The sequence below is a fragment of the Coregonus lavaretus genome (genome assembly GCF_964263955.1).
Source record: "Coregonus lavaretus genome assembly, chromosome: 15".
In the NCBI taxonomy this organism is placed as follows: domain Eukaryota; kingdom Metazoa; phylum Chordata; class Actinopteri; order Salmoniformes; family Salmonidae; genus Coregonus; species Coregonus lavaretus.
In genome coordinates, this window is record NC_140002.1 from 50,244,084 (window position 1) to 50,264,469 (window position 20,386).

At 42.5% G+C, this 20,386-nt stretch overlaps 2 protein-coding genes across 2 annotated transcripts in view; one reads left to right on the forward strand and one right to left on the reverse strand.

Moving 5' to 3' along the window:
• Positions 1–546: 546 nt before the first annotated feature.
• LOC311142700 (beta-crystallin A1-like) lies at positions 547–3,026 on the reverse strand (the record flags this gene model as incomplete). Its single annotated transcript, XM_084178357.1, has 4 exons — positions 547–1,178; positions 1,855–1,997; positions 2,441–2,582; positions 2,851–3,026. The coding sequence occupies 4 exons, from the start codon at positions 3,024–3,026 to the stop codon at positions 1,031–1,033; spliced, it is 609 nt and encodes a 202-aa protein (XP_084034483.1). The 3' UTR covers positions 547–1,030.
• Positions 3,027–10,139: 7,113 nt separating this feature from the next.
• Positions 10,140–20,386, forward strand: part of LOC311142542 (protein unc-119 homolog A-like) — a gene marked incomplete at both ends in the record, with an annotated part of 48,679 nt that continues 38,432 nt past the window's right edge. The window contains one exon of the mRNA XM_084178214.1: positions 10,140–10,428. Within this exon, the coding sequence (XP_084034340.1) occupies positions 10,140–10,428 (289 nt within the window). The remainder of the gene's footprint in view (positions 10,429–20,386) is intronic.

Sequence of the window (20,386 nt, forward strand, 5' to 3'; positions counted from 1 at the left end):
GTAAGCATTTCACTGTGAGGTCTACACCTGTTGTATTCAGCGCATGTGACAAATACAATTGTATTTTATTTTATTTGATATAGCGGTACTCTTCAGGCCTACAGTAAGTGCTGAATACTCTGTCCGTACGTAAATGCACACACGTTTCTTCGGGCACTGCCCAAGCTGCAATACTCTTGGCTATAACTGCATGCTACACCGAAACAGCGGATTTTGGCTCCCCGCCACTCCACACAGTGTCCTCGACGCAATTGTTCCCCAATCCAAGAGAACAGGGTTTCCTACCCGGTCCCCAATATAGAGTCCTTTCTCACTTGCACTTGTGCAGTTCCCCCCAGTTACCTGCAAGCAGGTGAATTAATCAGTGCCATATGCTCTATAAACTCTGTTTATCACGGGACTATATTCCCATGTCAAGCCTCATCTGTATCCCTCCTCTCTCCCCCATATTTGTGTGTGTGTGTGGATGTGGGTGGGAAGTGCAGGACAGGACAAACACAGTTACACAACTACATGCCAGTCAGTCTTGTTATTCTCTCTTTCTTTAGCCCATTCTCTTTATTCATCAGTCAATGTTTACCATCCAACCACAGTGACAGGCAATAGTGATGATGAGGATGGTGATGAAGAAGAAGAAGATGCCGATGATAATGACGATGTCGTGGACGAAGAGGAGCAAAAAGTTCAGAGGTGTTGTCACCGTTCTGCGGAGGAGTCGAGGATTCATTACTCTTTCTCTCAGCTGTGTCATTCCCTCTATCTGTCTTTCCTCCCTTCAATTCGTTCTTCCTTTCATGATGCTTTAAAAAAAACATGTGTTGTGAACATGTGACGTCGCCGGTAAGCACCTGAGGCCCGGCCCGTGATCCTGCCTGGACTAGCTGGACCAGCGGAATTGGGATGGGCAAGGGAGAGGAGGCGGAGCAGGAGGAGGAGAGGGGAGAGAAGAGAGGGAGGAGGAGTAGGAAGTAGAAGAAGAGGGGGGGGAGAGGAGGAGTAGAGGAGGAGGGATGAAGAAGGTGTTTCCTGCTCAGTGCTGAATCCTCCTGATGGACTGGATCTGAGGGGTCTGAGCGTGGGAGCCAAACTCACGGTAACACTTGTACTCTCCTCCGTGGCAGTCGCACTCCATGATGTACTGGTGGCCACGGTAGCCGGGGAACTGGTAGCACACGAAGCTACAGGGAGAGAAGAGAGCAGGCCATTCAGATACACTGTTACTGTGAGTTGAGTCGGAGTGGGCCAATGGGAATGAGGGTGAGGATCAACTTGGCAATAGGACGGAGTAGTGCAGGCAATATAAGTGCAAAAATCAGTACAGTGTAGTGTAGTATTGGAGTGGCAGCTTCAGGTTTGCAATTATATAATTATAGAGTAGAGGTTAGCCAGCTGCAGTAGTGTAGTAGTAGTAGTAGTAGTAGTAGTAGTAGTAGTAGTAGTAGTAGTAGTAGTAGTAGTAGTAGTAGTAGTAGTAGTAGTAGTAGTAGTAGTAGTAGTAGAAGTAGAAGAAGAAGAAGAAGAAGAAGAAGAAGAAGAAGAAGAAGAAGAAGAAGAAGAAGAAGAAGAAGAAGAAGAAGAAGAAGAAGTTATTAGTAGTAGTAGAGATTGGCCAATGCCGGTAATGTACAGTAGAAGCAGTCAATATTAGCAGTAGAGATTGGTCTGAGTCAGTAGTGTAGTAGTAGTAGTAGTAGTACAAGTAGTAGTAGAGTAGTAGTAGTATTTCAGTTGTAGTTAAAGCTGATAGAGTAGATGGTTTGGGAGCAGTTGTGTACTTGTAGTAGTAGCAGAAATAGCAGTGGTAGTATATTTAGTGTGAAGTGGCAGTGTCCCTGTCAAGGCATTAGTACTTACGCTCCGCTCTGGATGTGCATGGATCCAACCTCGTTGTTGAACCAGCCCATGGCCTGCAGGGAGGGGTAGTCATCACACATCTCAAACTGGCGACCAATCATGTTCTCCTTCTCATAGATGGTCATACGGGACTCCTTGTGGCTCTGAGAGAGAGCGAGAGAGAGCGAGAGAGAGAGAGAGAGAGAGAGAGAGAGAGAGAGAGAGAGAGCGAGAGAGAGAGAGAGAGAGAGATGGAGAGAGAGAGAGATACATTTTAACCAGCAGTTTACATTATTGTAGTATTTCATGTTTTGTTATTGATAATTGAACATATCATAAGGTTATACAATATTATGCAATGTAAATATAATCTGGTAACCTTGGCATGATAATTTCATAGGATGTTATGTTGTCTTGAGTTGTTATAGTAAAGGTAATGCAGTGTGATTTGATGTGTTGTAGATAATGTTGATAATGTTGCCAAAATAATGTGATGATCCATGATAATGTGGAGTGGGATGGGATAGTATTGTGTGTTTTAATATTCCCTATATAGTGTACTACTTTAGGGAATAGGGTGCCATTTGGAATGCATCCAAGGACTCACAGCGGAGCAGATGGGTCTGAAGGAGATCATCCTCTCAATGCGGTAGGAGTTGCTGCCGCTGTAGGCCTCGAAACGGGGGTAGTCTCCCTTCTCCAGGACAAACTGCTGGCCAAAGAAACTGGAGTGCTCATAACCCACCCAGCTAGACGGAGGCAAAAGGAGGGATGCATGGAGGGAATGAGGGAGGGAGAGAACAGGAGATGGAAAGAGGGAGATAGTGAAGGAGAGAGATGTAATGAGAGAGAGAAAGAAAGGAAAAAAGGAGAGAAATTACAGAAGAGAAAAAAGGAGGGAGAGAGAGAGATTAGTCAGTGCCCAGTGTAATAATGGCTGACATTGGCTCATGTTAGCCTGCTGGAAAACCTCCTCTAAGACTTCCATGTTTTGGGAAAAGTTTTGGGAATACTTACGCTCCACACTCGACCTTAAGGGAGCGGATGTTCTCCATGCCACACTCCATGATGTTCTGGCAGCAGGCGGTGAACTCCATACGCTTTCCCTGGAAGTACTCCTGGTCGTACACGGTGATCTTCCATGGGCCCATGGGCATGGGGTTCACAGGGTTCATGGGGTTGGTCAGAGCCATTATGTCCTTCTGTATCTGGCTGATATGGAGAGAGAGATAGGAGGGAGGGAGACAGAGGGATATATAAATCATTCAGTTCATTCTTGACCAAAATTTTTTTATGTCTACACCAAGAAATCCCACTCCGCCTTGAAGCTGCCAGTGAATGGCCCATAGCCTCTTGTCCCCTGACCTGTAGCTACAGAACAACACAGTTCAATGAACCGTGAGGTAACGCCTCAGACAGACGTGTGCAGGATGCCTGACCAGCTCTATTCACCAGGCTCTCCCTGTTAATCTGCTGCTCTACCAAAGCCCTGGTAAACTCTTTTAAACAAACAGAGTGATCTATGCATGATACCTCTCCACTGAAGCTCCCTGTCATTATAGCCTCAATGGTTCTCAGACTATTCTATAGCATTCCACCTAAACTGAAGCCTTTCAAATAATAGTATTCTAATCCTCCAAACAAGATAAAACAAAACAAAAACAAATCCTGCTACTAACAAGTATTCAGTGACAACTCCCAGTCGCCACCCACCACTGGTTCCAGACCCATCATTTGGGAAACATTACCCTATGTCCCCTGCTTTAATAGCCCTGTGAAGTTCTATCACACAGACAAATAGAAGTCTATGGGCCGGATTCCGGGACCCAGATCAAGCCTTAAGCCTAACGTCCTAAACAAAAACAAAACATGCTCAATGGAGAATCTCCAATGAAATAACTTTATAGTTCATCACTATTTGATAAACATAAAGCTATTTGCCAAGGCCAATCAGACCTACCTAAACAGATAGGACTATATTACACATGTTAGATAAATATAAAGCTATGTGCCCATCAGTTAAGACCTATCTAAACATAGGAATAAATTACAACTATTAGATAAACATGAAGCTATCTGCCTGCAGACCTACCTAAAACGTAAGCTGTGTGTTTCGCAGGGTTCCACTGAGCGGTCTGCCAGGGAGGTGTGTGTGTGGGTATATATACACACACCTTCAGGGCTAGGGGTCGGCCACACCCACTTCACTGTCAGCACTTTGCTTTGGGATCCATTGTTACTGGGCCTGAGCCTGCCTGAGATGGCAGGCGCATACACACACACACACACACACACACACACACACACACACACACACACACACACACACACACACCACACAGACAGACAGACAGACAGACAGACAGACAGACAGACAGACAGACAGACAGACAGACAGACAGACAGACAGACAGACAGACAGACAGACAGACAGACAGACAGACAGACAGACAGACAGACAGACAGACAGACAGACAGACAGACAGACAGACAGACAGACAAATAATGAATGCACGTCTTTACATTGGCCCGTGTATACGTAGCATGGGTTAATTTTTGTATGTATGGACATGCGCGCGCATACACACACACACACAGACACACACACACACACACACACACACACACACACACACACACACACACACACACACACACACACACACATTTGCTCACAGAGAGAAATCTACTGTTCACGCAGGAGCACAGACATACAGAGACACAGACACACCAACATAGACAGATAAACAGAATTCACACCCTGTACATATGGTAAAACAAGCACAACTACTGTATACGATATAATTCAGCAATAAGACCCAAGGTGGTGTTGTATATTTAAGCAATAAGGCACGAGGGGGTGTGGTATACGGCCAATATACCACGGCTAAGGGAAGTTCTTCAGCACGACACAACGTGGAGTGCCTGGGTAAAGCCTTTAGCCGTGGTATATTGCCGTGGTATACAGACATACTATAAACTATTTCAAAATGTAGTTCATCATCGCTTACAGTACATCGGTGCATTTACTTAGAAGGACAGACAAGTGTACATACACAAGCATGTAGACAAAAACAAAACATATCAAGGAATTAATGATGGGTAATAAGTGATAAGCAGTAATGGGCAGTCACTACCATCATGGGACTTTTATTAATTGTTTTATTCAGTGTTGTTACAGCATTCAACCCACATAAAGTAAAGTGCATTAATGTAAAAAATATATAATAACCAAAAAACGAAATAAAACGTGATGTTTGTTTTAGAATGGAACCAAAACCAAATCGACCTCAAAAAGCACTAATTGCTCAGCACTACAAGATTCTTCCTAGATATGTTTTGTTTTTGTCTACATGCTTGTGTATGTACACTTGTCTGTCCTTCTAAGTAAATGCACCTGCTGTAAGCGATGATGAACCGCATCTTGAAATAGTTTATAGTATGCCTGAGGCAGAGCAATTTTCCATTTCAGCTCCTTTTCCTTTAGTTTTTTTTTACAATGAATCTAAATTAACAGGAATTGTGGCGCTGCCATTATTTCCATGTACAGTACAGTATACTGCCCGTCCATACGTAGCCAGGGCAGGCACGCTCTGTCTGGTACAATGGAAGAGCAGAAAAATGCTATTCTAACTCTCTATGTGTTTAATTGTGCTGCTAAAGCAAATAATTAGAGACAGAACAAAACGGCATCGAAAGAAACTGGTGTGGCTCTACAATGCTAAACAGAGGCTACGGCCATCCATCCACTCCACTCCTCTCTCCTCAGCAAACAATGAACATGTAGGGAACAGCTTACTGAGGTCAGCACATTGCCCAGGCCTCTTTCTGTGTGTGTGTGTGTGTGTGTTTCTCAGTGAATGTGAGAGTATGCATATGTTTTGGATGTTTTTGTGTGGAGGGGCTCTGCTCCTAGTATGTGTATAAATCAATGTGTGTGTGTGTGTGTGTGACACCATTAGCATTCATTCCTGTGTGTGTGTGTGTGTGTGTGTTTCTGCTGATGATAGCAGCAGCCCAGACGTGACAAAGAGACAAGCACAGTCAGCAAGCCTATGGCAGGAGCTCTCTGTGACCATGTATACTCTACCGTATACAGACATTCAACACACACACGTTATGTTCTTCTATCCTCGTGGGGACCTAAAATGAATTTCCATTCAAAATCCTATTTTCCCTAACCCTTAACCCTAAACCTAACCCATACCATAACCCTAACCCTAACCTTAACCCTAACCTTAACACCTAACCCCTAACCCTAACCCAAACCCTAAACCTAACTCCTAACCCGAACCCTAAACCTAACCACTAACCCCTTACCCTAATTGTAACCCTAAACCTAACCCCTAAGCTTAAAATAGCCTTTGTCCTCATAAGACGTGGGAAATGTCCCGATGAGGGAGAATTTTCGTTGTTTTACTATCCTTGTGGGGACTTTATGTTCCCACAAGGATAGAACCCCCCCCAGCACAAGACCTGTGCTAAGGAACATAATAATATGCCATTTAGCAGACGCTTTTATCCAAAGCGACTTACAGTCATGTGTGCATACATTTTTACATATGGGTGGTCCCGGGGTTCGAACCCACTACCCTGGCGTTACAAGCGCCATGCTCTACCAATTGAGCTACAGAGGACCACATCATCACTGTATGTATCATATGAAAATGTACACAAGTTGCTGTTTATTTAGAATGAGTGACGGATTGTTTTGTGACGGATTCTTCTGTCACTGATTTTGGGCTGATGTAAGACAAACATTCTTTTGAGTGAAAAAGCTAAACATAATCCACAAAGAAAAGACTGCCAATACTTTTCCACAGTCATAGAGTCTGCCCTTTTCTTTTGCATTGTTCTCTTTCTGTTCTTACACCTTTTGTCGAAACAAACTATGCAAACTTAGCAAAAAAAATTCTGGAAACTGTTTTCAGCCTTGATGACAAACCAAACCATGACAAACAACCTATGCTGAAATGGCCATTGTGACTGGTTCTGGAGTAGAGGCAGCTGGCCTCTAGGGTGCAGCGTTTCCTCATTGATGACCTGACATTCCACAACCTCAGTGAGATTCTACACTGAACAAAAATATAAACGCATGCAACAATTTCAAAGATTTTACTGAGTTAGAGTTCATATAAGGAAATCAGTCAATTGAGATAAATGTATTATGCCCGAATCTATGGATTTCATATGACTGGGAATACAGATATGCATCTGTTGGTCACATATACCTTAAAAGAAAGTTAAGGGCGTGGATCAGAAAACCAGTCAGTATCTGGTGTTACCACCATTTGCCTCATGCACGTGACACGACAATGGGCCTCAGGATCTCATCATGGTATCTCTGTGCATTCAAATTGCCATCGATAAAATGCAATTGTGTTCGTTGTCCGTAGCTTATACCTACCCATACCATAACCCCACCGCCACCATGGGGCACTCTGTTCACAACGTAGACATCAGCAAACCACTCGCCCACACAACACCATACTGTACTGCCATCTGCCCGGTACAGTTGAAACCAGGATTCATCTGTGAAGAGCGGCCATCGAAGGTGAGCATTTGCCCACTGAAGTTAGTTACGATGCCGAACTGCAGTCAGATCAAGACCCCATGACGAGCATGCAGATGAGCTTCCCTGAGATGGTTTCTGACAGTTTGTGAAATAAATTCTTCAGTTGTGCAAACCCACAGTTTTATCAGCTGTCCGGGTGGCTGGTCTCAGATGATCCAGCAGTTGAAGAAGCCGGATGTGGAGGTCCTGGGCTGGCGTGGTTATACGTGGTCTGCAGTTGTGAGGCCGGTTGGACGTAATGCCAAATTCTCTAAAACGATGTTGGAGGCGGCTTATGGTAGAGAAATGAACATTACATTATCTGGCAACAGCTCTGGTGGACATTCCTGCAGTCAGTATGCCAATTGCACGCTCCCTCAAAACTTCTGTGGCATTGTGTTGTGTGACAAAACTGCACATTTTAGAGTGGCCTTTTATTGTGCACATGTGTAATGATCGTGCTGTTTAATCAGCTTCTTGATATGCCTCACGTTTCAGGTGAATGGATTATCTTGGCAAAGAAGAAATGCTCACTAACAGGGATGTAAACAAAATTTGTGCACAACATTTGAGAGAAATAAGCTTTTTGTGCATATGGAACATTTCTGGGATGTTTTATTTTAGCTCATGAATCATGGGGCCAACACTTTACATTGCATTTATATTTTTTACATAGCATTTATATTTTTTGTTCAGTGTGCAACAGCTGTAACATTCCAGAATCTGTGTGACATTCCAGAACGTCTGGGATATTCACTGGAAATCTCATGAAGTAGTCTGTATGTCATTGGCCATACTGGTGTGGGCCTGTTTGTTTTTACCCTGGGGTTCATTTCAATAACACTGGCGACGGGTGGCACCCAAATTGGGGAGAACGGGCTCATTTAATGGCTGGAACGGATGTCTAGGCAGCTGTTGTATTGCAGAGGCAAGGAGAGAAGGACACTTCATTAATATGCAACCTATGACCCTAAAGGTAGGAAATAAATGATGTGTAGACTGCTGTCTAGTCCATTGACACTACATGGTCTGGTCAGTACAGGGTAGGGAACTAACAGGCTATATGTTATCCAATGAAATACTAGTCTTGGAAACTCAGACCCTAGGCAAGCCGGAACATTGGTACATTGTGGGAGGCAACACGTATGTCAAGAGAGTAATGAAATACTACTAAGGCATTCAGTGTTGTGGTTACTCAGTTGCACTTCAATTGCATTTCCTAATGCATGTGCTGCAAAAAAAATTAGATCATCTGGAGAATTATAGACTTCCCCATATGATTAATACAAATCTGTTTGGTCCTCTGCAAACCAATAGGCCTAATTGCCTTCTCTTGAGGGAATCAGAAGGCAGCATCATATCAGCTTTTTGAGTGACATCAAAATTGCCTGGCTACCCAGGCTCCGGCCAAACTCTATGCCACGCCCACGGACATTAGTTTCTTCTCCGCAATGAATCTGTATCTGAGTACCTCCCCGACCTTTCACTGAATGCAAAAAAATGTTGGGCCATCTGATTGGTCCAGAAACCGATGGGTTGGGCCAGAGCCAGAACACAAGTGGGTAAAGCGGTGGTTTGAAAATGTGTCATTGGCTTTGATACTCTGATTGGTTAGAGATGATCCAATCACTGATTACTTTTTGTACAACACCCCTTGTCACCACAAACAACTTCAATGATGGCAGTCTCAGACTAATTTGTAGCAAACGACACAGCAGCGCAATCATTTAGTGTGAGTCATCAGGCTCACATCAAAACGGACCATACCATAGAGGAGTGGTGAAGCCTTAGCACCCAATAGCTGCATTTTATAACCACATCATGTTTGTGGATAAGCTGCAGTTTGAGCATTTGGAGCTCAACCAGGGCTCTAGGTAAGACAGCCTGGTCTCATAGACAAGGCGTAACATAGAAAATATAAATCTGTGTGACTTAAATTAGTATGATATGTAACGTTTGGTATGGTTATATTTAAGACAGAAGGTTACTTAAGGCAAAAATGAATGGAGGGTGGTTGGTCGGGGTGGATGGGTAGCCATATAAAAACGAACGTCTCGCAATCCAAAGGTTGCATGTTTGAATATCATCACGGACAACTTTAGCATTTTAGCTTTTTGCAAATTCGTAACATATTGTACATTTTACAAATTCCTAAGATCTTGTCTGTTTTGCAAATTCGTAACATATACGAATTGTAATTCATAACATATCATACAAAATGGATGATAGACATCCACAAATGAATACATACCATACGAAACGTAACATATCATACTAAATTGAGTGTCTCAAATTTACTTACAGAATAATACGAAATGCTCTGAGACCAGGTTGGGTAGGAAAATGATGCAGCCAATTCCTCGAGACCGCTTAAAAAACCATCCACTCACCCTCCTTTTTCAATTAGCTTACGACCAATAGGCATAAAGCTCACTTTGCCTTGGCTTACCATCTTTACGAGGCAGCGACCGTACCGGAGATGACCCTACCAGAGATCATTTCGGTCATAGGCTACTAGTGTGCTGTTGGCTAGTTCATTCGGTGAGAGAGCAACTACAGCAACATCATCTACTGCACACGCCAGACTTCAACTCTGAAAGAAGAAGGGCTTTGAATTAAGCACGAAGGAGCTACACAGACAGCAGCTGTGCAGCCTTCAGAGAGGGAGGGAGGGAGGGAGAGCAGCAAGGAGGGAGGACGGCTGTTTTTTGTTTCTTGCCCGGGCTTTGAGAAGGGAGAGGAGGGACGGAGAATGAGTTATTCTTGTACCAGCAGTGGCAACAGCCAGGACCGATCAAACGCTGAGAAGTCCGTGGGTAATAATCCCGGCAGTTGCGGTGGCGGAAGAGATACTGGAGGAAGCAGCAGTAACAACACCGATGGCCAGACGAGTCCGAACGCGAACCCAAACCCAACGGCGGCGATGAAAGTAAAAAAAGGCTGCAACTCGACGGACATCCCGGCGACCATGGAGGAGGGACTGCTCGCGAACACGGTGATCACTCCCGATGATGTACTGGCCTTGCAGAAGATCACAGAGAGTAAGTTCGATAGTCCACATACCACACTAGGCTAACTGATTGACTGGCTGATATGGCTAATAATAATACACCCTTAAAACACCATTCATTCATTGAATGACGAGTGACCAGATGAGCATCTCTGGTTAATCGATACATTGTTAACAGCTGATGTTTCACGCCATCAAAGACTGGAAACTGGCCGCTATTTAGCTAACAACAAACATTCCCATAACTTAAGAGAACATTCCCTTAAGAGTCTCATTAGGTCATTGACTAACGGTTTCATAGGAATGTTTCCGTGATGTGCAAGGAATGTTTCCAAGAGACCATTCCCTTCATGTCAAATAGAACTTACCCAGAACGTGGTTACCATGTTCTCAGAACTTAAGATATTCATGTTATAGGCACGTTTCATGAGAATGTTGCAAGAACATTAATGTGTCCATTTTTCTGTGGGTTAGGAGCAGGGGTAAAAGTAAGACGGTCCGGTACGTCCCCGCAAAATAGATAATTGGGGTATGCCATACCGGTAAAACCACAAATATACACAGAACATGGTTGCCATGTTCTCAGAATATCAGATATTAATGTTCTAGACACGTTTCATGGGAACGTTAAAAGAACATTTGTGTCCCCAAAAAAATCAGTGTAGACGAAGGGGAGGAGACTGGTTGAAGATGCTTTGAGACAATTGAGACATGGATTGTGTATGTGTGCCATTCAGAGGGTGAATGGGCAAGTCAAAAGATTTAAGTACCTTCCAACGGGGTATGGTAGTAGGTGCCAGGGCAAGTCAAAAGATTTAAGTACCTTCCAACAGGGTATGGTAGTAGGTGCCAGGCGCACCGGTTTTAGTGTGTCAAGAACTGCAACGCTGCTGGGTTTTTCATGCTCAACAGTTTCCCATGTGTGTCAAGAATGGTCCACCACCCAAAGGACATCCAGCCAACTTGACACAATTAATAAAGGGAAATATATTTTTTTAAAGGATATGTGTATATATATGTATGTATATGTATTTATATGTATGTATGTATGTGTATGTGTGTGTAAATATATATTTGCGAGAAAAAAACTACATATGGGGGATTGGAAGTGATGCAGACAATTACATTGATGGAAGTTACAATCTATCTGCAATATTAAAGCTGATCCTAATGTTTTGTACACTGTGTATATATTAATGAAATATTAATACATTAATATTAATTAAATTAATTATACAGTGCCTTTGGAAAGTATTCAGACCACTTGACTTTTTCCACATTTTGTTACGTTACAGCCTTATTCTAAAATTGAATAAATTGTTTTTTTCCCTCATCAATCTACACACAATACCGCACAATGACAAAGCAAAAACAGGTTTTTATCAATTTTTACAAATGTATTAAAAGAAAAAAACGTAAATATTACATTTACATAGGTATTCAGACCGTTTACTCAGTACTTTGTTGAAGCACCTTTGGCAGCGATTACAGTGTTGAGTCTTCTTGGGTATGATGCTACAAGCTTGGCACACCTGTATTTGGGGAGTTTCTCCCATTCTTCTCTGAAGATCCTCTCAAGCTCTGTCAGGATGGATGGGGAGCATTGCTGCACAGCTAATTTCAGGTCTCTCCAGAGATGATCGATCGGGTTCAAGTCTGGGTTCTGGCTGGGCCAGTCAAGGACATTCAGAGACTTGTCCCGAAGTCACTCCAGCGTTGTCTTGGCTGTGTGCTTATGGTTGTTGTCATGTTGAGGTCCTGAGCGCTCTGGAGCAGGTTTTCATCAAGGATCTCTCTGTACGTTGCTCCATTAATCTTTAATCTTTGCCTCAATCCTGACGAGTTTCCCAGTCCCTGCCGCTGAAAAATATCCCCACAGCATGATGCTGCCACCATCATGCTTTACCGTGGGGATGGTGCCAGGTTTCCTCCAGAAGTGACGCTTGGCATTCAGGCCAAAGAGTTCAATCTTGGTTTCATCAGACCAGAGAATCTTGTTTCTCATGCTCTGAAAGTCCTTTAGGTGCCTTTTGGTAAACTCCAAGCAGGCTGTCATGTCCCTTTTACTGAGCAGTGGCTTCCGTCTGGCCACTCTACCATAAAAGCCTGATTGGTGGAGTGCTGCAGAGATGGTTGTCTTCTGGAAGTTTCTCCCATCTCCACAGAGGAACTCTGGAGCTCTGTCAGAGTGACCATTGGGTTCTTGGTCACCTCCCTGACCAAGGCTCTTCTCCCCCGATTGCTCTGTTAGACCGGGCGGCCAGCTCTAGGAAGAGTCTTGGTGGTTCCAAACTTCTTCCATTTAAGAATGATGGAGGCCACTGAGTTCTTGGGGACCTTCAATGCTGGTACCCTTCCCCAGATCTGTGCCTCGACACAATCCTGTCTCGGAGCTCTACGGACAATTATTTCAACCTCATGGCTTGATTTTTGCTCTGACATGCGCTGTCAACTGTGGGACCTTATATAGACAGGTGTGTGCCTTTCTAAATCATGTCCAATCAATATAAATTACCACAGGTGGACTCCAATCAAGTTGTAGAAACATCTCAAGGATGATCAATGGAAACAGGATGCACCTGAGCTCAATTTCGAGTCCCATAGCAAAGGGTCTGAATACTTATGTAAATACATTATTTTTTAAATAATGTTTAAATGTTAAACATTTGCTAATATTTTCAAGCTGTTTTCGCTTTGTCATTATGGGGTATTGTGTTTAGATTCCTGAGGAATTATTTTTATTTCATCCATTTTAGAATAAGGCATGTAACAAAATGTGGAAAAAGTCAATGGGTCTGAATACTTTCCAAAAAGCACTGCATATTAAAATGTATTAATTAACACTATCAGAAGCAACACTACCATCTGAGCCATGTTTTTGCATAAAATTAGGAATGTTCCAGATAGAAACGCAATGACGAGAGCTGATGTGATTCCTTATCAGAGACACACTTGTTCTACATGGTATACATGGTTCTACAGAAAGTATTCAGACCCCTTGACTTTTTCCACATTTTATGTTACAGCCTTATTCTAAAACAGATTAAATAAATAAAAATCCTCATCAATCTACCCACAATACTCCATAATGACAAAGCAAAAACAGATGTTTAGACATATTTGCTAATGTATATAACTTTTTAAAATAAAAAAAAGTTTTTTTTACATACGTTTTCATACCCTTTGCTATGATACTTGAAATTGAGCTCAGGTTCATCCTGTTCCATTGATCATCCTTGAGATGTTTCTACAATTGATTTGAGTCCACATGTGGTAAATTGGACATGATTTAGAAAGGCACACACCTGTTTATATCAGGTCCTACAGTTGACAGTGCATGTCAGAGCAAAAACCAAGCCATGAGGTTGAAGGAATTGTCCATAGAGCTTCGAGCAGTGATTAATTTGAGCCGGATCCTGTCAGATTTGATTTTGTTTGTTCCGGCACCTATTTGCCCAGATCCGGTACTCTCGCGGCATGATTTATTAATTATCTCACTATTCGCACTGTAGACATTCTAATAAATTCGATCAGCGTTAAATCAAGTTGCCTCCTCGTTATTTCTCCCGCCCCCCAGAAAGACCATAATGTAAAAGCGCGGTGATCCTTCTCTGTAATCATCTTATCCTGCCACACTGATTCCAGACCTGCTCTCTTATTTGTACATAGAGGTTATGGGGAGGGCCAGTGGGGTAAGTAACTGATCTTGACACAGGTCTTGGTAGTGGTGGTCAGCTAGTGAAGAGGTCCCTACGTAATCACGTCAACGTAGCCTAGTCCAGTCGTCTCCCTACTGAATTTGAATCGTGGGAAAGCCAAATAATTTTTTTATAAGAAAAGCCAGTCGATTTTGACATTTTTCAAGTCCAAAAATCCAGAGAAAGATGGTGAATCGAACCCAGAACGAGCCAGAGAACTGTCAGTGCCGGAGGAGAGGAGTTAGGGGCAAACTGTTCCTGGTGGCGATACTAATTCCGCCAGTTCAGCACCACCACCGGCACATCCACTAGCTAGTTGGCCTACTAGCGAGTCACTCAGCGGGAGAGGGAGACGGGGAGCTGGGGGGGAGGGGGGCAGTGCATCCACCGACAAAGTGCTCGGAGCAGGTGCAATTTGCAGTTCAAGAACAAGCAAACGTATAACCCCTAGCTTGTCATGCAGAATTCAAAGTTGGGCTGTACAACATGCAGAAAGGTAGGGAGCTTGGGTCTAGAAACGACTGGAGGGATTAAACTAGCAAAAGAGTGGGTGGAATGTGCATTAAATTAACATCCTATGCATCAGACATAAAAAAAAAAAAAAGGGTTTTGAACATGCCTGAACCAAGGTGCATTTGGTGGTAGCAAGCCTTGTAGACAAGGCTAAAGAGGACACCCAGGTTAACACAAAAAATGAAACAAAAATTGACACTACAGCCAGTCTTCAGAACAGCCTTAGGAGGCTAAACATCACAGCCACATGCCCGCTCATGGCTTTGAGCAAGAAGTTGACTCTCAGGAGTTAAATGGACTTGACATGGGGAGAGTCATTGTGGGAGGTTTTGAAAACTAAGGTAGGAAATGTTTGATCCTTTACCTTCACAGCACAGAACAAGTTTGTATTCTGAATATGTGCTTCATATTATCACATAGGCAAGAGGCCTATATATTCTCATATGTGTGTTCTGCTGTAGCCTACATTGATTTATTTTACTTGAAGTTATATTCCGATATTGGGATATTTGTTCTACTGCTACATTGATGTCTTGAAAATTATATGAAATGTGGGTCTTGTAAGCCCCACAGCTGAGTATGTGTGCATATGCTGTATATAGCCTCCCTACTGTTGTTTTATTTTACTTCTGATCTTTTTTTCTCAACACTTTTTTGTTGTTGTTGTTTTATTTTACTTTTATATTAAGAAATAAATGCATTGTTGGTTAAGGGCTGTAAGTAAGCATTTCACGGTAATGTCTACACCTGTTGTATTCGGCGCATGTGGCAAATCAAATTTGATTTGATTTGATGGTGGGTGTTCTGCTGTACATTGATGTCTAGAAAATTAGGATATAAGAAATTCGGACTTGTGTAAGCCCCGCAGCTATACTCAAGTATGTGGGCATACTGCAGTGACGTCTAAAAAGCTTTGAATTAATTAGCACCTTGGAAAGTGCTGTCCATTTCACCACCATAGATAGTAGGCTACTTGGCTGCTACGTTGTGTTTGATACTTTTTTTCTCAATGTGTTCCGGTACCTCACAGCCCCCGCTCCAAAGCGGAAAACCTGCACCTTCCAACATGACAATGACCCTAAGCACACAGCCAAGACAACGCAGTAGTGGCTTCGGGACAAGTTTCTGAATATCCTTGAGTGGCTCAGCCAGAGCCCGGACTTGAACCTGATCGAACATAGAAATTGCTCATTACATACAAAGAGAGGGCTTGTTCATGAAGGCATAACATTATGAGACAATAGAGATGCGTTGTCTACAACAGACAGCAATATATATCTGCCATAAAGAACAGTAAAGAATCATTGTGTTCTACATTCAATCTCTATATAATCCATTTGGGCTATATCTATGTTCTAAACCTTGCACCCATTGACTAGGCTAAACCCCTTCTGATGCTACTAACCAAAGTTTTGGTCTGTTGACATCACCAGGCTGTAAATTAGTTAACAGACCAATAAGAGAGTTCCAAACCTCTCTGCCAATAACAGCTAGTTTTCCCCTCCCCACTCAGACCACTCCCAGACAGTCCTAGCTAAATTCTTGCTTGAGAAATTGCTCTTGCTAAGAAGTTATTTTTGTTTCTTTTTTTTTACCATTTTACATTTACATCATTTAGCAGACGATCTTATCCAGAGCGACTTACACATTTTAATTGAAAACAATCACAGTAAGGTACTTAAAATGTACACAAAAATGATTTGATATTGAGATAAAAAGTTGATTAACATCTCCAACATCTTTTAATTCTGTTTGAGAGAGAGAGAGAGAGAGACTATCCATCTCTGATGCCGTAACCCCACTAACCTCCCTATGCAGTAAGCGACGCTTAGCTAACAGGTGGCCAGTAGGGCCCTTGACTATTTTAAGACAGAGCGACCGTAATACCTTACACAACAGGCTGCGTTGCAAATGGCACCCTGTTCTCTATCTAGTGCACACCTCTTTTGACCAGAGCCCAGAGGCGTATCCAACGAAGCAGGTCAACTCTGATAACCGGTCATATGAAAGTGGCTCACCTTTTTAGCCAGGTAAATTTCTATGACAATGAATCCTTCAGAACTAACCTGCTCCGAGGCAGGCTAACTCAGGGCTAACTCCACTTACCCTGAATGAAATGACTGAGCCATGAGTTGAGGACCAATTAAATCAAATTCCCTCCCTTTTGCAAAGATTGCATCATCATCCCCTTCATTTGAGGAATACGACTGATTTTAAATATTTTATTAATCCAATATTTATTTGTTTGTAAAAAAAATAGTAATGTTAAAATATATCACATTACACATTTAGTAATGACAGGATGCATTTTAAACTTCACGCAGAGTAACACTTTTGTATGACTTAATACAATTATTTTATCGACGGGTGGGAAGAAAGTTGCTTGTGGTTGTGCATTGATAAGCACACCAAAGCACACCAATGTTGCCATCAAAGATAAGTAATAAAAGAAAGATGTCACATCTAAAAGCCTATTTCACACCATAGCCTACTCAATTTGCAATAACTTTTTTCTTTCGTTTTGATTTTGGCACAAATGAAAATGTGGCACTGATGTTGCCCATGGATTGATTGCTTTCAACATTGTCTCGATGAAGAGTTCGGTATTCGACTAGCCATGTGCGCCATGCACGCCCAGTTACAAGCCTGCTAGATTTAGCGGCAGGCGAATGAAGCCTGAGCTGGAATATGAAGCTAACTGAAGCTGGTTAGCTTTAGAAAACCCTGAGTAGATCTAGCTTGCTTCATAGAAACCCCCTTGGCTCTGGTCACATCCCAACACCCTCCCTCCCCTCACACGAAGCCTATAAGCTGCTGGCTCCAAAGTCCCACTGTGCCAATTACAGGCTTGAGCTGCTTTGGTTGTTGTGTTGTTGTTCACTTAGCTACTGTTCCTCAGAGAGCATGCTGACCTCCAGCCATATACTATTAGAGGGCTTTCACACCAAATTAGTTGGGAGCAGTTTTTCCAAACTCTGACGCGTTTTCCTTAGGGTTGGGCTGTATTCAGATGTTCATATCGTCATACCCCATATGGGAGAAGAAAGGTATTTACTGGCTTAGTACACAAGTGGGCATCAAAAAACTCAAAAAAGCCCATTGGGCATTACCAGAATGCTAACAAAGTTATCACAAGTAATAGCGAATTTCAATGGAGGCTGCTAGCTAAATATGCTAACGAGCGCAAACGAAAATAAACAAATTGCAAAGACAAGCAATCCAGCTCATAAAGTTATTAATATATAGGTAGGAGCTACCGAATGTCATTTTTAGTGAGTTTGGACATTTACAAGACAATGTGAACGAGAGACATTGTCAAATGAACAAAGTTTTGATGCATACTTGTCTTAAGAAAGAACAGAGCAGCATGTGTAGGCTATGTCTGTGTGAAGTCTGGAGTCGCTAGGGCAACTGGCCTTCCTGCTCTACTCGGAGATGAGAGGAGAGGAGAAGACAGGCCGAGAACAGAGAGGAGAAAAAAACACAAGGAAATGAAGATAGTGGCAGTTGTACAGATGACTCATCCAAAGAGCTTTGACTTCTCAAACACGGCAGAAAGCTAACACAATATGATTATTAATTCAGCCACTTTAACTAGCTAGTTAAACTTAAAGGGTCATTTCACCCTGTCTCTGCCATGGCATATAATCATTAATATATTAACAAAATTACGTTTTTATCATAAACATCACAATTATCCAAACCACAAGCTAGAGCTATCACATTTTCATTTCACTGGTAGAATCGGGAAGTTTCGACTCCGTGTATTCGTCTGCTCATAGTGAACCACAAAGTCCGGCATTCATAGCGAATGCTGATACAGCCCGCTAGGTAGAGGGGGCGTGGCCACAAACATGAATAATGGCGTTGTTTACTTCGAACGACCAACACACAGTCATCTCAGAACGTCTAGGCAAGATTTTTTTGAAAACTTTAGTTTTTCACTTTTTGTCATCATGCCCGTGTGGTGTTCTGTGCCTGGCTGTGCTAATTACAAACAAGCACGAAAATGAGTTATCTTTCACCATTCTACCTACCAGAGATTCACCCCGATTCTGCCAGTGGCTTGCGGCTATCAAGAATGATGCGGTGACCAAAGATTATCAGAGTGATTTTCAGGCTGAACTGATGAGGAATCCATTTCGACGACAGCTGAGAAGTGATGCGATACCATCGATTTTATAATGTATTTTTTCCACAACAAAATGGAAGATTCTCAATTAAAGGTAACCTAACGTTAGCTAGCTTGCTAGCCTAGCTGGGTAAGTTAGCTAGCTAGCTAATGTTACAATGCTGTATTGAACTCTGAAAGCAATTAGCTAAATCATATAGCTATGTTTTGGTATACACACTGTAAATCAATTTCGCCTATGCCTTGGTAGTCACAGCTAGACTGGTAGCTACCTTCAACAGAGTAAACATGTTTGTTTGTTCGTTCTATCTTTGACTGATGTTAGCTAACATAAGCTAGCTAATGTTACCAAATAAAGAGTATCTCAATTTGGTAGCCATCTATTCCACCCTTGTCTGGATAACACTTCGTTACTAAAAATATAATTGTTGATATAGCTAACTCACTCTCTGTGTGTTGGTAGCAGTGATGAATGTTTATAAATCATCTATGGTTGGTTAGTTTGTTCTCAGCCAGTCTCAGCTGGCTAGCAATCTTGCTGCCAATTTAGTGACGCTAGTTAGCTAACAGCAATCTGACAATGTTGAAATGTCCATATTAGGTATGCTTAGCTAGCAAGTCTAACAGAGATCAATACAATTAGTGTGGTGGTTAAATGGTGTATTGTTGTGTATTTTGTTGTAGGTGGTACAGAATCTGATTCCACCAACATGTGCTTCCAACCCCTAGCTCTGCACAAGGTGAAGGTAAGTTGGCCACAATATTTACAAGCTGACGGCTCAATTTACAGTAAGCATGGTATAAACATGAATTGGGTAGTGTTTGTATGGTTTGTGTTATGGGGTTACAGGTGGTTAGTACCTTCCAGACCATGTAATGGAATGACTCCACATAACCATGTATTCAACCTCTTCTCTTTTTACATTTTATTTTTGTAAAACTCAGGTTATCCACAGTGCCTTGCTGAAAAATACCCCATAGCGGGGGTATTTTGGGTACACAAGCATGAGGGAGTGGACACAGCTTGCGGTTATGGAGCACACCAAGATTGTTGGACAGTAACCAGCAAGGGACACTGAGAGGGTTAAAAGACTACAACAGTAATGACACAACCACCTCATTATTCTCTCTGCAGATTCTCAAAACACAATACAAAGACACGTCTACAAAATTCCCCTGCAAAGGGCTACTATTGACAATAATGATCTGTCATAGTCAATATACAGACACTACTTTGAGATGAGGAAGGGGGTTTTGGTTGTGCAGATTTGTGCTTAGACAGTCAATGTATTGTTGTGAATGAGAGCGGTTGAGGTGCCATTTCTCCTCAATCTCCTATACACAACAATTCATATTGTGTAAGAACTGCCTTCCTAAGACTTTTCACACCTTCTTCAGCCCCCCAGTCCATTCACTTTGTTGACTGATCATTGCTCTCAAAAGCAGCTCCCAATGTCCCCTTATTGTCCCTAAACAATACGCTAGCTGGTCCCATTCGGTTGATACATTTACCAACAAAGGCGTGTTGCCCTACGTCCCTTCCACAAAAAGTGTAAAATGCTAAGACCACAACCATGTCTTTCCAGGAGACGTGCATTACTAGCAAATCTTCTGCAAGAGGACCAAACAGTTGGTGGTTAAGAAGC